Raw genomic sequence first — 15,865 nt, 5'->3', positions numbered from 1 at the left:
TGCATTTTTGGTACATTTGGGGGCGCTGACGCGCCAATTTTTTTTGTTTTAGAAAAGGGAAATAGCCAGAATGTAGAGAGGCACGATTTTTAGAGGTGTGAACATTTTTGTGACTTTCCGTCAATGTTCACTGGGTGAAAAATAGGCGGGTTGGTCCCGAGAAGAAGAAAGAAGAAAGAAGAAAGAATAATATTACGATGCGAAAACAATGTTTCCCATTTTTCAAATATCATGAACTATACATTTTCGGAAAGCGCTCGCGCTTTCCTACCTCATGGTGTGGGTCCCTGGTCACTGACGGGTACTTTCGTTAATTTTGAGTGGGCTCCGCCCACTTTGTGTTTTTGGCCCTCTATACAGTAATAATGTTCAATTTTTGCATTACATGCTTATATGCACGGAACATGCAAGATATGGGGAACATATTCGTGAGCTACTTAGCGCAAATGAGTGCTTTATATGGGGATCCAATTTAAAGTGCTCGTTTAGTGCGTACTTTTGCACGGGCTTCGCCTGTTTACAACGGTAAAGTTCCATTTTCCTACTACTAATTAGTATGCACGGGGCGTGCATGAGTGAAGGAGTGCGTTAGTGAGTGTTTGGAAGTGGGCGAGCGCTTCGCACTACGTGCGCACTTTCGCAGCCGTGCTTCGCACGGCCTTACGAGATTAATAGGCCTCTCGCCAGCTTGTGGCGCTCGGGCCTAATAATAATATTAATAATAACAATCATCATCACAATCATAATAATAGTCACAATCTATAATTCAAAAGTAAAAAAAAAAAAGAAGTATAAGACCAAGCATCATGGAGGCTCTTTGGGGAAGTTTGGGTCGCTGGGTTGCAACAGCACAAATGGATTGTAAGAAGAAATATGATCACATGGATCGCTGATCGCAACAATGTGGTAAAGAACGTTTTACACTACAGTACAGGTTGATCATAAAACCGTTAGTAATATGAATAAAATACAATCATTTTGTTATATTTCAGTGTGTTTACCAGTCGGCCATTTCTGGATTCAAGCCGTAAAAACTAGTGAATTATTTCTTACCCTGTACAAATGCACACACACAAAAACAGAAGTCGTAAGGTAATTTCAATTTTACAGATGTCCAAATAGGGCTTTAGTATCAGTTAGAGGTACCAGGACAGAACTTAAGGTGGAAATGTGATTGGTCATTGAAAGAGTCAAACAGTTTCTCGGGACCAGGTAGAGTCAGCCAAAAGCGAAGCAATTTGTAACAACAGCTTATAACTTATTGAATCTAATCAACTAATGAACTTTAACTAACTCCCTAGCACTGGTCTGTAGTTCTCTGCGGACAAACCTGTTGGGAGTAGCGCTGCTGGGTCTGGATCTGGTAGTGCTCCTCAGATGTCACCCGGGTAGCGGAGGAGGACGCCCGGGGTAACGTCTCTACCTCCTTGATGGCCTCCAAGGAGACGCTCTGAGGAAGGACCTGGAACAGTGACGTCACGTACATGATGACGCTCTTCTTGTCCGGGTGGGGCACCGCCACATCTAAAATTATCAAAAGAATGTCATTGTAGTTTTATCACTTTTACTTTTTAAATAAACTAGGATTCTACAAGGATTCCACTAACAGTTGTGTTTTTTTTATTTTGTAGAGTTGTTGCTGTTACACTTTGAATGCCAAATACTTACTCTGTCATCAAAGTCAGTTATTTAACAACTGTTTGTATCTCCTGGGACTGCAGTACAATCTGTTTTGTTTTGCAGATGTTTTCCAAAATTATTTACAAGGGAAAATATAAGCAAAAAATAAGTTATTTCCTCTATTCTGGTGAATTTGAAGGTCATTGCAAATTCACCTGGCAGTGAAAATAAAAATAAAAATATCTAGATACTTTTTTTGCTGCTAAAACTGTAAGGTTTTTGTTATTTGTAAGAATGAGTTTGCTTTGAGATTTTTCTGCACGTGTTTCCATGCGTCGGCTGCATTGGCTTGTCTACACTTTCATTCATTCACTCTTTTACACTCTTCTTCATGACTATGAGGCTGATTGTTGTCAAATAAACAGCATTTGTTGCTTCGTGGTACGTTGTAAAACAAGGCTGCGTAGTCAGTTTTCTCCGACCCACATGTGTTTCATACCACTGCCTGCGCCCCACAGAAAAAACTCAGGGTCCAGAGAAGTGACTGTGAGGAAAGAAGTGATGTAAAGTTTGTGCAGGTCTTTAAACCGAGAAAAAGCACTCGGCAGATCGCAGTGGGGCAAGTTTGAGGGATGAAAAAATTCAAACAACTTGACCAAGATTAAAACATACAAGTGTAAAAGCAAGATTAGGTTGGTGTGGAATGAAATACAAGCAAGGACTAAACCAAGAATTATCCAGGATTAAACTAAAGCGTTTACTAAATCAGGGCTAAACGAGAAATCAAGAACTACCCTAGGATTAGAACAGGTTTTGAACAGGAATTGAATTTAAACTCCCCATTTGTACATGCACCACGTTTGAGAACCCTGTGTTTAAGATGGCAGAGTGTAAATTTTGGGCAGTCAATGCGAAGAGAAGAAAAATAGCCCAAGACAATAGAGTCTATGTAGATGTTTGCACTGGAAGATTTACTGAGTGCCAAAGCGAGACAGAGAGATAAAGATTTTTGGGGGGAGGGCATTGGATTTATAAGTCCTGCAGAGGGGAGGGAAACTGGGGTTATTGTTTGACAGAGGAAAACAAACTGCGATAAATAATCTAGAAAAATGCATGCACACCCCACTAACTCCATCTATTGTCTTAACAAACACACATTTTGTTAGCACTTGGTTTGCATGATCCAAAAACAAGCATAATATCCAATTATACAATATGTCAAACTGGCATAATTGCCACGTGAGTGAAACCAAGCAATAGCAAAGTATCAATTTCAAGGCAGGGTAATTAGCAGGCTAACAAGTCAACTGTACATAATTAGCATTATAGCTGCCAATTAGAAGGATAGTTGAGATGATAGAGGTGTTTCTTATGTAATTGGATTTTCCTTACATAAACATATTATGCAGGTAATGTGGCAAATTATTTGGTGGAAGATGTGTAATTACTTTTTATGAGATTTTATGGATTAAATGCTAATGTGAATGTTTTTGTTGTGTTTTTTAATGTATAGTAATTAATTTCCTACAGAAGCAAAGAGCTGCCAATGGTGCTAAAATAAAATCTGCCAGTATAACTTTTTTTATTATAGTATTTTTTTTCTTCAGTTTCACATTTGTGATAGTAATGCATAGAGATGATCATCTGCCATTCTGTTCGTCTGGGTCGTGATTGTAATTTAATATCACGTTTTACATGGGGAAACATTTTGATCTAAAGCACCATTGGCAGCTCTATGCTTCTGTAATTTGCAGGATTGTCAAATAATACAAATATTTGGCTTGGCACGTGTGTGTGTGTGTGTGTGTGTGTGTGTGTGTGTGTGTGTATGTGTGTGTGTGTGTGTGCGTGTGTGTGTGTGTGTGCGTGTAGGGGTGTGTGTGTGTGTGTGTGTGTGTGTGCGTGCGTGTGTGTGTGTGTGCGTGTAGGGGTGTGTGTGTGTGTGTGTGCGCGTGTGTGTGCGTGTAGGGGTGTGTTTGTGTGTGTATGTGTGTGCGTGCGTGCGTGTGTGTGTGTGCGTGTAGGGGTTTGTGTATGTGTGTGTGCGTGCGTGTGTGTGTGTGTGTGTGTGTGTGTGTAGGGATGTGTTTGTGTGTGTGTGTGCGTGCGTGTGTGTGCGTGTGTGTGTGTGTGTGTGTAGGGGTGTGTGTGTGTGCGTGTAGGGGTGTGCGTGTGTATGTGTGTGTGTGTGTGTGTGTGCGTGTAGGGGTGTGTGTGTATGTGTGTGCGTGCGTGCGTGTGCGTGTAGGGGTTTGTGTATGTGTGTGTGCGTGCGTGTGTGTGTGTGTGTGTGTGTAGGGATGTGTTTGTGTGTGTGTGTGCGTGCGTGTGTGTGCGTGTGTGTGTGTGTGTGTGTAGGGGTGTGTGTGTGTGCGTGTAGGGGTGTGCGTGTGTATGTGTGTGTGTGTGTGTGTGTGCGTGTAGGGGTGTGTGTGTGTATGTGTGTGTGTGCGTGTGTGTGTGTGTGCGTGTAGGGGTGTGTGTGTATGTGTGTGCGTGCGTGCGTGCGTGTGCGTGTAGGGGTGTGTGTGTGTATGTGTGTGCGTGTGTGTGCGTGTGTGTGCGTGTGTGTGCGTGTGTGTGTGTGTGTGTGTGTGCGTGTGTGCGTGTGTGTGCGTGTGTGTGCGTGTGTGTGTGTGTGTGTGCGTGTGTGCGTGTGTGTGTGCGTGTGTGTGTGTGTGCGTGTGTGTGCGTGTGTGTGCGTGTGTGTGTGTGTGTGTGTGCGTGTGTGTGCGTGTGTGTGCGCATGTGTGCGTGTGTGGTTTTTTTATTTGTCTTAGTTGAAATAAAAGTGGGACACTGCATGGAGATGAGGATTGTTCAAATCTGGGACATATTTGTTTTCACAAATATTATTTTTAGGACAAACAAGTAGACCACAGTATAAGATATGGTATAATATTCAACACTATTCTATCCAATTCAAAGTCTGTAAATACTTAAATCTTAAAAATTATTTGGAATAATATAATTGTGCATGTATGCTAGTTTTGCAGTGATTTCCAGACTGCAAATGTCATTATGGTGGATGAGAATAGCTCCTAAGAAGATCCCCACACAGAAAATATGTGACGCTCATATTGGGTTTGAGAGCGAGAGCCTTCAAAACAAACTCAATTATTACAACCAGCAGATTCTCCAAAGACGCATTAGGCAAATTTTAGCAGTGGGAGATTCTTGTGTGATGAATACTGAATAGAAGATGTTGAATAGAAATAAGAAATAACGACATACAGAAGTGCATAATATAAGGTCCTTTCATTTCTAACTGCACCTCAAGGAGATACAGTATTGCGATATTACATAATCATACTTAAATACTTTTAACTTAACTTTAAAGAGAAGAGTGCAGATGCAAACCTTTGTGGCATATGCACAGATAAAGTAGAGCCTGTCTCACATCTTCAGGAGGACGCTTCCAGAATTCTTATTTATTTTTAAAAATAGATTTTTCTGTCCTTAAGGCTTTATTAGACAAGACAGTCATAGGATGAAAAGGGAAAAGAGAGGGTATAGATATTCAGCAGGAAGCAAAGCTACAATACCGCGGTTGTAGCACTCACATAATGTGCAACATCCTTAACCACTGCACCACCAGCGAGCAGCTGCGTAAAACTGAACCTTTTGTTCTCCATTTTTAACCCTGACTCTGGGCACCAATAGGATCAGCTTATTGTTAAAATCTTGAAAAACATGCATGCTTTCTGTGAGCGGGGTCAGCTCTCCATGGATCTGAACGGTAATTTGACCTGCTTTTGTCTCCATGGAGACATATTATTTTAACGCCATATTGTCTCATGACTCTCATCCATCAGAAAGGTAATATGGTGAATCCATAATTCTAATTTACGTGAAGTTTCAACTCAAAAGTCTCTTCAGTCGAAACATTTCTGTTGTTGAAATTAGTGGAGAACTGATTAAATGTGGAGAAAGCTATTGTTCTAAATGAGATTCTGTCAAAGTAATTTTAGTAATGGCCATTTGAATGTTTTTTTCGATTTGGAATTATTTGTTTTCAACTTTGAGGAGTTCTGTTTTATGCATTTGGGCTCTCAAGTGATTAGTGGTGGAGCAGGAACATAAGAGATAAGCTGCTGATGAAAGAGCACATTTTAGTTTTGAAACATCTTAAGCTAACAACATCATAAAGCTTCAAAATTAATATTTATGTTGAAAATTATATTCTATTGGATAAATAGAGTATTCTTGTTATCATAGTGGTATTCAAATCAACACTGAATATTGAGTATTTGAATAGTATCGAAGTAAGTCCCTCCAGCACACCAAAGTACATGTTAGTGCCATATGAACCATCTCAGACTGTGAGGACCTTATGGACCGGCCTCCCGCTGGTGCCCAGAGTCAGTACTAAACATGGGGAATCTGCATTTGAGTTTTATGCAGCTAAAATCTGGAACTGTCTTCCTGTGCATATGACTGAAAGGATTTGATTTGCACTCTTCTCTTTTATGTCTTCAACGATTTTGTGATTTCTGTCATGTCTTTGTGATTTTACTGCATGTTTTTCTGTTGTGTGAAGCACTTTGATTTGCCTTGTATATGCATTTTGTTCTACAAATAAACTTGCCTTGCCATTCCTCCCAAAAAGGGGAATTCAAGTTTTGCCACCTTAAGACAGTTTACAATTGAAGTGTTGTAGTACTGTAACAACACTACTGTCCACGTACTGGCAAATTAAAGCAAAAGTGCTGTCGAGTGGTGTTAGCAGCAGCACATATGCCAACATCAGCAACGTCAGATCAATTCAAGCAGCTTGGACCAATTGTGATGACTAGACTAGTAGGTCAGAGTAGTATGGTGTGATTCTTGTCTCCAGTGATTACAAACATATTTTCAATGTTGTCCAAGGATGGAACAGCAGTGAATAGGTCATCTACTGCGTAAAACAGAATATGCTTGGTAGTCATAATGTTATGGCTAGTTCGTGTGAGAATTTTTCCTGCCAACTTGTTCCAGGCTTGTGATTGTTTACTACAAGAAGGGACAGAAGGAACAAGGGACTGTAATGTATAATGTAGCTTTAAGTGAGCAAAAGGGTTTACAAGCTGCCTATCTCCCCAACACACAGAAACACAGTACTACTCAAAACACAAAGGATTATAGCGGGATACTAGTAAATTCAATTCAATTTGATTTAACATAAAGAAACTTCCACGTACAAACTATCATTGGCTAATCTTTTCAGTACATTTTCCTTGTTAATATAATTCCCTATGATGATTCAACCTTCTTCCTACATAGAATTAGAGGGAAAAAAGCATCACGCAACACTGACAAACGAAAGAGCTGCTACAAACTGTTGACAGGCGGCATTATTGTGGACTGACAGTTTGTGTTACGAGTGTGTTAGCAGATCTGTGAGGTCAGCGGACGCACTGGCTCGATGATACACTTGGATTTAATGCTGTCATAGATTTATATGTGAGCAGCATTTGGGAAACTAGGCCGTGATGTGGAGAGTGGAAATGCCTCCTCTCACAACTGGGCACAGAATCAAATAAAGACCTTTTATCACTAAGCTGGGCGTGCAAACAAGGGGGGAAAAAGCGTGTCGCTTTGAAACAAGGCATCAAAATAAATGTATTAGCAGCCATATTTGATTAGCGTGGTTGGACTCAATTCTATGATCCTAACTATAGAACAACATTCAAGTCAATATATAATTGTATTAAATATGGGTGGTTCTATGAAGCATTTTAATTTGCCAAGCGATGCATGATGTTTCTACTGAAAATATATTTTCCAATTTCATAAATATGTGCCTGACAATTTATTTGTATTTATTATACCTTGCATTATATTCAATAGCATTTCACCGACCCTATAATCAGTAACTCTCTTGAATGTGTATTTCTAAAACTTTGAGTGAGGACACCCCTCTCTATCAAGCATTTCTTCAAATTCACACATGCCCTGATGGTACCACCCAATAGCCATGGTAACACCCAATCACACATTCTGATGTGATTGGTCAGTGTGCGGTGTGTGATTTATATCTATGTGTGTGTGTGTGTGTGTGTGTGTGTGTGTGTGTGTGTGTGGTATACTTGCCCTCCGGATCTAACAGTCTCTCTATCCCCAGGTGCTGCTCGGCCTTATTAAAAGCATGTTCCAGCCGGTCAATGGCTGACGTCTTCTTCTCCACTGAGCTCCACTCAAAAATCTCCGGTCTGTGGGACAAAATTACAAAACATTAAAAACATTTCTCAATGTAATTACATGACATAAAAGATAAATAAAAAATACATTAACAAATACAGAGTAAATAATGCATTCTTGTTGCTACTTATATTACTGTCCTTGAAGCTATGTTTAAAAAGTCATACAAATACTTTCCATATCCCTACTTGTTCTGCTTCTATTCAGTATTCAGTAATATCCAAAATTGAGACTGAACCCACAACCCCCTTTTCAAATTATAATTTTCTCCAAGTGGTTCTGTGGTTACAATTTAATGCATAATAATAAACCAACAATAAACTCTAATATTCAAGCCTCTTCTGTTTGTTTTGTAAATTGCTTCCAAAGTGTTCACAATTTTCATTTTCCTTTGTTATTTTTTAGTGTTGAATCCTCTCGCAGAAGAGTATTGTTGTTAGTAGTCCGAGCTGCTGACCGGTGCATGGCAGTAAAAGTGCTTTATGTCATCTTATTACAGCTCCTATAGATTCTTTCTCCACTGTTTAACGCTGTAATTAAGTGAATGGAGCTGAGGCAGGCGGAGTTATATTTGGACGTGTTCACTCAGCACCCATATGTCTCCGTGCTGGGCTGTGAAGTTTTGTTGAGCTCATTACATGATTTGTGTGGATTTAAAACAAAAAACATTGACACGATTGTTGATTTCAGATAAAAAGAAGTGGCACACAAGATAATATATTACTACCATAATAATACAATACAACAAAACACTATTAATATCATGGCCTAATGCTCAGAACCTCCATAATTCCAGGCTCACTGAGCTGAAGAGGCTGCACTAGCTTTGATTCATGATTGGTGCTGGGCTTTAGGAAGTGATCATTCAGAAAAGAGAGAGGACGCATAGGTTTAAACACACTGGATTTCAGCTTTGAAACTGGCAATGCAAATGAGAGACTCAACTGAGACTCAACTCTGCTTCCTGATTGGAAAATCATCTCGAGAACCAAAACACCAAATTATAAGCTAACACTTGTCCATCATGTCCAATGTTTTTTTAAGTAAGAATAAGGGTGTCGTTGTAAGTAAATGCTATATTTCATTGGCTGGATGGACATACATACAGTTCTTATAAGTAGCATGCATGCATTAGACTATATTAAATTAAATTGTATATTTATTTCAACTCCACACAACTTGGCAACAAAATAATTACATTTAATATGATTTTATATTGTAGGACGACTACAAAACTAAATCCTATTATTATCATGGGCAAATGATAATAATAGCATATGTATAGAATTGCCAATAGTTTGTACTTATTTTCATTTATTTTGACTTAAATGTGGCTTTAAGATTCTGGTTTCGTAATCAAATATAACATAGTAGTATGTTGCTCCTTACATTATGTAGACTATAAAAATAAATAAATAAATAAATATATATATATATATATATATTTTTTTTATATATATATATTTTTTATACAGTTTATCCTGTACATGAAAACCTTTACATTGATCTAATAACGTGTTGTGTTCAAAGTAGACAAAGTAAAGGAATGGTAAGATAAAAAAACAATATAACAAAATACAGGGGCGCATTTACTGACCCTTGAGGAACACCAGATCATTAAATGTACTATATTTGATTGAAAGTATAGAAAATAATAACTTTACAAACCATAAATCTAAAGCTGGTTACATTTGGGGTCTTACCCTGTCCTTACACCAGCCCCCCTCCTGTACATACTGTCCCTCACCTGTGACTGTGAATGAGGGCATTGAAGGCCAATCCATCATTCCAACTGCTGGAGAAGTTCACCACATTGACCTGCGAAAGACACAATGAATAATAAATAATACAGTTACCCTTTCATTCACCACCACCACCAAGCTCAGGAATTCACCGTTGATGATTGCGCAGTTTGCGATTCAAATAGTAGTTTGTCCTGAAAAATTGCAAGATTGTGCTGAACGCAGACCTGAGCAGGGAGAAAGCGAGAGAGCCTCAGTGACCCGTGACTTTTCATTGATGTTCAGGGGGTCAAAAATACCCAAGTTGTGGCAGAAAGAATAAAGCCTAAAGAATAAAGTCAAAATAATTAAGTCTAAAGAATAATAATTTTAATGGGACACGAGAGGAAATGTTCCATCAAAATAAAAGAGGAAGTGAAGACATTCATTGCGTCTCTGCTGGCCAATTGTGAAAATACACAATATCTGCAATGCACTTTTTTCATGGCGTCTCGAGGAGAATATAAACCATGAGTTTCAAACAAACCAGACAATGTTGAGTTTTTCACACAATGGGTAGGGGGCGCTATAGAGTAAATTTGTTACATTTGTTATTTAGTTCCAATCAGTCCATAAAAACGCATTAGTGAGTGAAATATGAGCTCCATGGATCATTTCCAATAGGCGTGACTTGTCCTTGAAAAAACAGAAATTTTTTTGAGGGTGTGTTACGCGGAGACCGTAAAGAATATCGACATTCTTTTGAATATTTATTAAATTTCAATGTCTTTAGATGCAAAAGGTGTTGTTTTAAGCTCGATCGGACAAGAAACCTAGGACAAGTACGATTTTGGAAAAAAAAGTCAAGCGTGGCAGTGCCACTTTGATTCGACATGGCTGACTTCCTGTTTATCATAGAGCGATGCTGACAGGTGTGTTTTACTCCTCAAAGGTCAGAGGTCAAAGGTAGCTCTATCACTGTCCCAAGTTTCATGTGCCTAGGCCAAAGATTAAGCATTTCATGTTTTTTCTTTTTTGAACTAGTCGGCGCTGTTGCGACGGACATTCTCGCAAGCTTCATTTTATTCGAGTTCGGGCCGAGTCGATCGCGTCTATGTCCCCATGTGTGACCTATGACCCCATGTGTGACCTATGACCCCATGTGTGACCTATGTCCCCATGTGTGACCTATGTCCCCATGTGTGACCTATGACCCCATGTGTAACATTCATCAATGTTCAGGGGGTCAAAAATGCCAGAGTTGTGGCAAAATTTTACCATGCAAAACTATAATAAGAATAATAATAAGAAACCATGGCAAGAACAATGTCTCGATCCATTCCATTCTGGATGGCTCTAGCCAATAATAATAATAATTTAAGTCCAATTTTGAAAACATGTCTCTTCCAAATGGTCAGTACTAATAGTAGACAGGATTTTAAACTGTAGCCCCTCTCTAATGTACAATGTTCCCACTCTTACTTGTTCATAGTTGACTCTTGTTCTGACAACATTATCCTCCATATAATGAAGCTACTGATGGGGATTTTCCATTGCACTGCAGTACCAAAGGCAGGTCCAGCTCGGTCTTTGTTGACATTTCTTTGTGGATAGCACTCCCTCACATGAGTTACTACCTTTTTTTTTTTTTGCAAGGACATGTATTTATTTAATTACTAACATATGTTAAGAATGCTAAAGCTTCTTAACTAGGGCTGACCGGCCACACTAAGTCATTGACTTCAATGTAAGCCTACATATTATGATTATGATTATTGTGATGAAATCAAGATGTCTCAGTCCAAATTCAAACACCTCACAGAATCTTTTACTTAGTAATAGAGACAAGAGGTCAAAATGTAAGCCTAAATTAAATTTTTCCACAGGATTCCACAAATATATTTAAATATATCATGCAACATATTCTTGACACATGTACATTATTTCTGTCACTTCCTTCCATCTGGAAAGCAAATTATTTGTAGTGAGTGTGGCCCCATACACCTCTCTGCCCTTGTTGTGGTACTGCGCTTAACAAGGAGCAGCTCCAGCGGGTCCCTTCACTCCCACTCACTTCTCACTGCTCAGTTTGTGACAAAGTGACAAGAACGCACGTTTACAGTCAGCTGCCATCAATGTCAAAATCATATCAGTATGGAGATATTATTTACATACACACTGTGAGCTCATTCTATGACTACTACTGCTGCAACTACCAAGTATTTTTACTACAGCAGTTCTTAAACACCTCTTCTACCATTACTGTTACAATTATTACTACATTTACTACTGTTAGCTGCTGAAGTAAAACCCTGAGCCTACATACGCTATTTTCTTCTCATTTCTTTACACATACTGAATGGAAAATGTTATCTTAATGTTAATGCTAATGTAAATAGTTGGTTTGTAGCATCACATAAAAATAAAATTTAAAGTGATAACGTTTTATATTAATTTTAAGTCAAGATTATTTTAGGTGTGTTTTGTAAACATGTTTTTTACCCTCCTCCATGAACACTTTCGCACAGATATCTAGATTTTAGTTATTCACTTTTGCATTAGATCCATGGCAAAATTCAGATAATATTTTAGTTTTGGGGTTTGTTTTGTAATTTTTGTGTAGGTGTAATTAGGGGTAAAACTTTGTTGTAGCAGGGTCAGTGAATGCCAATAAACAGAAAGACATTTCAGGGGTGCTGATTTATGAGTTATTATTATTATCAATAGTGGTTTGCATAGTAGTATTATTATTAAGATATTCCTTTATTGTCCCACATGGGGAAATTTCATTGGTGCAACGCAGGTAGATACAGAGGTAGATACAGAAGAACAGATCACTTATAGGAAGTCTGAAAAACACTTTCAGTAGAAGATCTCCTATAAATAAATAAAAACTCCCATAGACAAATAAATAAATAAATACATAAATACCATTGCATGTGATCACGACAGTAATTGCACATGAATATGTGTCACGACAGCACATAGGTTGCACATGAATTGCACATGAATTCCAACAGCAATTGCACATATGACAGAATTGCACATGGTTAGGTCAGTATTGCGAGTGTTCAGTACTAACAGTTTTTGTTATAAAGTCTGACAGCAGCAGGAAGGAAAGACCTACGGAACCTTTCCTTCGCACATCGAGGGTGGATCAGTCTCTCACTGAAGCTGCTCTCCAGAGCGGACAGAGTGTCCTGCAGGGGGTGACACTCATGGTCCAGCATAGATGTGAATCTAGCCAGGACCCTCCTGTCCCCCACCTCCTGCACCGAGTCCAGAGCACAGCCCAGGACGGAGCTGGACTTCTTGATGACTCTGTCCAGCTTCTTCCTCTCCCTCTCTGTGATGCTGCTGCTCCAGCAGGCCACACCGTACAGGAGGGCTGATGCCACCACAGAGTCGTAGAAGGTCTTCAGGAGTGGCCCTGTCACTCCAAAAGACCTGAGTCTCCTCAGGAGGTAGAGCCGACTCTGGCTCTTCCTGTACAGTGCGTCTGTGTTATGAGTCCAGTCCAGTTTGTGGTTCAGATGAACACCCAGGTACTTGTATGAGTCCACTCTCTCAATGTCCCGTCCCTGGATGTTCACTGGTGAGGGGGCAGTGGGGTGGCGTCTGCGGAAATCCACCACCATCTCCTTGGTCTTCCCCGCGTTGATGAGGAGGTGGTTCCGCTGACACCAGTCCACAAAGTCCTGCGCCAGTCCTCTGTACTCCGCGTCATCGTCGTCCGTGATGAGTCCGATGATAGCAGAGTCGTCAGAGAACTTCTGCAGGACACAGCTGTCCGTGTCATGTCTGAAGTCTGCAGTGTAAAGGGTGAAGAGAAAGGGCGCGAGGACAGTGCCCTGGGGCGCCCCCACACTGCAGGTCCGAGTGTCAGACACACAGTTCCGGGCACTCACAAACTGGGGTCGGTCTGTGAGGTAGTCCAGGATCCACTCTGCCAGGTCATACTCCACACCAGCCGTCTCCAGCTTGTCCCTCAGGAGCAGCGGCTGGATGGTGTTGAAGGCGCTGGAAAGATCGAAGAACAGAATCCTCACAGAGCTGCCAGGCTTTTCCAGGTGAGAGAGAGAGCGGTGCAGCAGGGAGATGACGGCGTCCTCCACTCCGATGCCAGACCGATATGCAAACTGCAGCGGGTCCATGGCTGAGCTCACGGTGGAGCGGAGGTGGTCCAGGACTAGCCGCTCCAGTGTCTTCATCAGGTGGGACGTGAGAGCCACTGGCCTGAAGCTGTTGAGGTCTTTGGGGCGCGGTGTCTTAGGCACAGGTACCAGACAGGAGGTCTTACTACTACTACTACTACTACTACTACTACTACTACTACTAATAATAATAATAATAATAATAATAATAATAATAATAATAATAATAATAATAATAATAATATGCTATTATAAAAAGGCCTTAATATTATTAAACATTATATATATATATATATATATATATATATATATATATATTTTTTTTTTTTTTTTTATAAAAATGCAATTTTTAAATGGTCTTTTTGATCATCCAACCCTAGTATTAAGGCGGGTAAAGTATGTGGGCTGTTGGAACAGGTCTGTGCATTTGTTGGTCTTTTATTCCCTAACAGGCAGAGAGCACTAGTGATGCGCAGGGCGTCTTTTGACCCATCGGGTCAAGAAATTGTCATTTCATTGCGGGGCGGGTCATTAAATACTGACCGTGGTATTGCATGTCCTCGCTGCACATGTATCTTTGCGTGTATACGCGCCTAAACTCATTTCTCAGTGAATATGAGATTTGGAATAAAATATACAGTATTTTGAAGCTTAACTTACAGAGAACACATCCGTCCTTGATTTCTCTGTGTGAGCTGATACACCTGTGCCTGTTTCTTGCGTGCTCTTACCAAGTGAGTGAGCGAGAGAGTGAGAATGAGAAAGAAAGACGCAAACTCTCAGTTACTTTATGAATGATGACTTAATCTAAGAAGGTGTCTCCTCTCTATACTCACACTCTCTTATTTCGCTGGTGATAAAAAGTTAAACACTCGTTTAATCCCCATCAGATGGTGTTAAAGCAGTTTCAAAAGCAAAGACGTGAGAATGAGTTTAGAGGACAGTTCAGTTGGAGCAGTGGTGCTGCACCGGCAGCGAATGTACCACGCACACGGACTGAATCAAGTGAACAAAAGGAGGGGGGTTTATAATTTTAAAACATAAATTACATGGAAGAGATCTAATCTAATATTTAGAGAAATATTTGAAACTGACTTAATTGTATGGTCGAGTCAGTGAGAGGATCGGGGGGGTTGTGTCGTTTACTCAATATACTTCTGTCAGCCTTTGCTATGAATTTTAAAATTTTAATATTGATATCGACAAATATCAGCCACAAAAAAAATCAAAATAAAAAATCCATATCAGACCATCCATAGTGTAATTTCCACAGGGATAAGAGAATAGGATGTGACTGCAGTTTTCATGATCAGGGTGGTGTACGTGTGCTTACTACACGTGATGGAGCAGAGGATCTCACCTGAGGGTACTGCCTTGTATTCTGACGAACCCAGCTCAGCAGAATCTTCTCACTGTTGGTCTGCTGTAGGCCCGCCATCACATCCTTCATCACATCCTTTACCTGCAAACACAAGCACAGCCAGTAGTGTCAATAAACATGCTATAATACAGGATATGAAAATATAAGATAAGCCTTTATTTGTCCACACAATGGGGACATTTCGGTGTTGCAACGCAATTAGGTACAGAAGTAAAAGAACAGATAACTTATAGAAAGCTTTAAGAAAAAACACTCTTAATAATAAACAAAACTATGCCAAAAAGATGATAAACAAATATACATTTTTCAGTTTTGCAGGATATCAGTTGTGTTGGTAGACAGGACAAAGTAGAATTCCATTGTTGGATAGGACCAAATATATCAACTATGTTCAATGCAAAAAATTGATTGTGGCTTATTTGAAAATATTTTGTATTTTCAAAAATAAATTAAATGATATAATAAACTAAATCATTACAACACCAAATAATAATCAATAATAATCACGTATTTGCTTTATGCACACAATGGCATTCTCTGGAGAAGATATTCAGTTATGTTGAGCATTTACCCATGAACTTCAAAATGGCAAGTTTATTCATTTGTGTTGGCCAATTTGTTTTTTGTGTGTTTTGTGCTTGATCTAAATAAAAAAATCCACAGATTTCAAATGCATGTTGTCCTTTAGGCTAAACATAATGAAGGTTAGTACCATCTCTTCATACTTCATGCATAACCGTCAATCCTCTACCCAGAACTCCATTTGTTTTAGCACTAGCATAACCAAAATAAAACGTTTTGAAATTTCC

At 39.5% G+C, this 15,865-nt stretch overlaps 1 protein-coding gene across 14 annotated transcripts in view; it reads right to left on the bottom strand.

The window, feature by feature from the left end:
• Positions 1–15,865, bottom strand: part of dmd (dystrophin) — a 243,449-nt gene that overhangs the window by 189,737 nt on the left and 37,847 nt on the right. For all 14 annotated transcript variants that reach the window (XM_072440238.1, XM_072440239.1, XM_072440244.1 and 11 more), the window contains 4 exons: positions 15,036–15,137; positions 9,548–9,618; positions 7,693–7,811; positions 1,331–1,524 (listed from right to left, as the gene is read on the bottom strand). In XM_072440238.1, coding sequence (XP_072296339.1) covers positions 1,331–1,524; positions 7,693–7,811; positions 9,548–9,618; positions 15,036–15,125 — 474 coding nt within the window. In that variant the 5' untranslated portion in view covers positions 15,126–15,137. The remainder of the gene's footprint in view (positions 1–1,330; positions 1,525–7,692; positions 7,812–9,547; positions 9,619–15,035; positions 15,138–15,865) is intronic.

Source organism: Eucyclogobius newberryi, unplaced genomic scaffold (assembly GCF_026437365.1).
Source record: "Eucyclogobius newberryi isolate DKJ021-1_F unplaced genomic scaffold, fEucNew1.0.hap1 SCAF_117, whole genome shotgun sequence".
Taxonomy (NCBI): Eukaryota; Metazoa; Chordata; class Actinopteri; order Gobiiformes; family Gobiidae; genus Eucyclogobius; species Eucyclogobius newberryi.
This window is presented reverse-complemented; position numbering and strand designations above follow the sequence as displayed.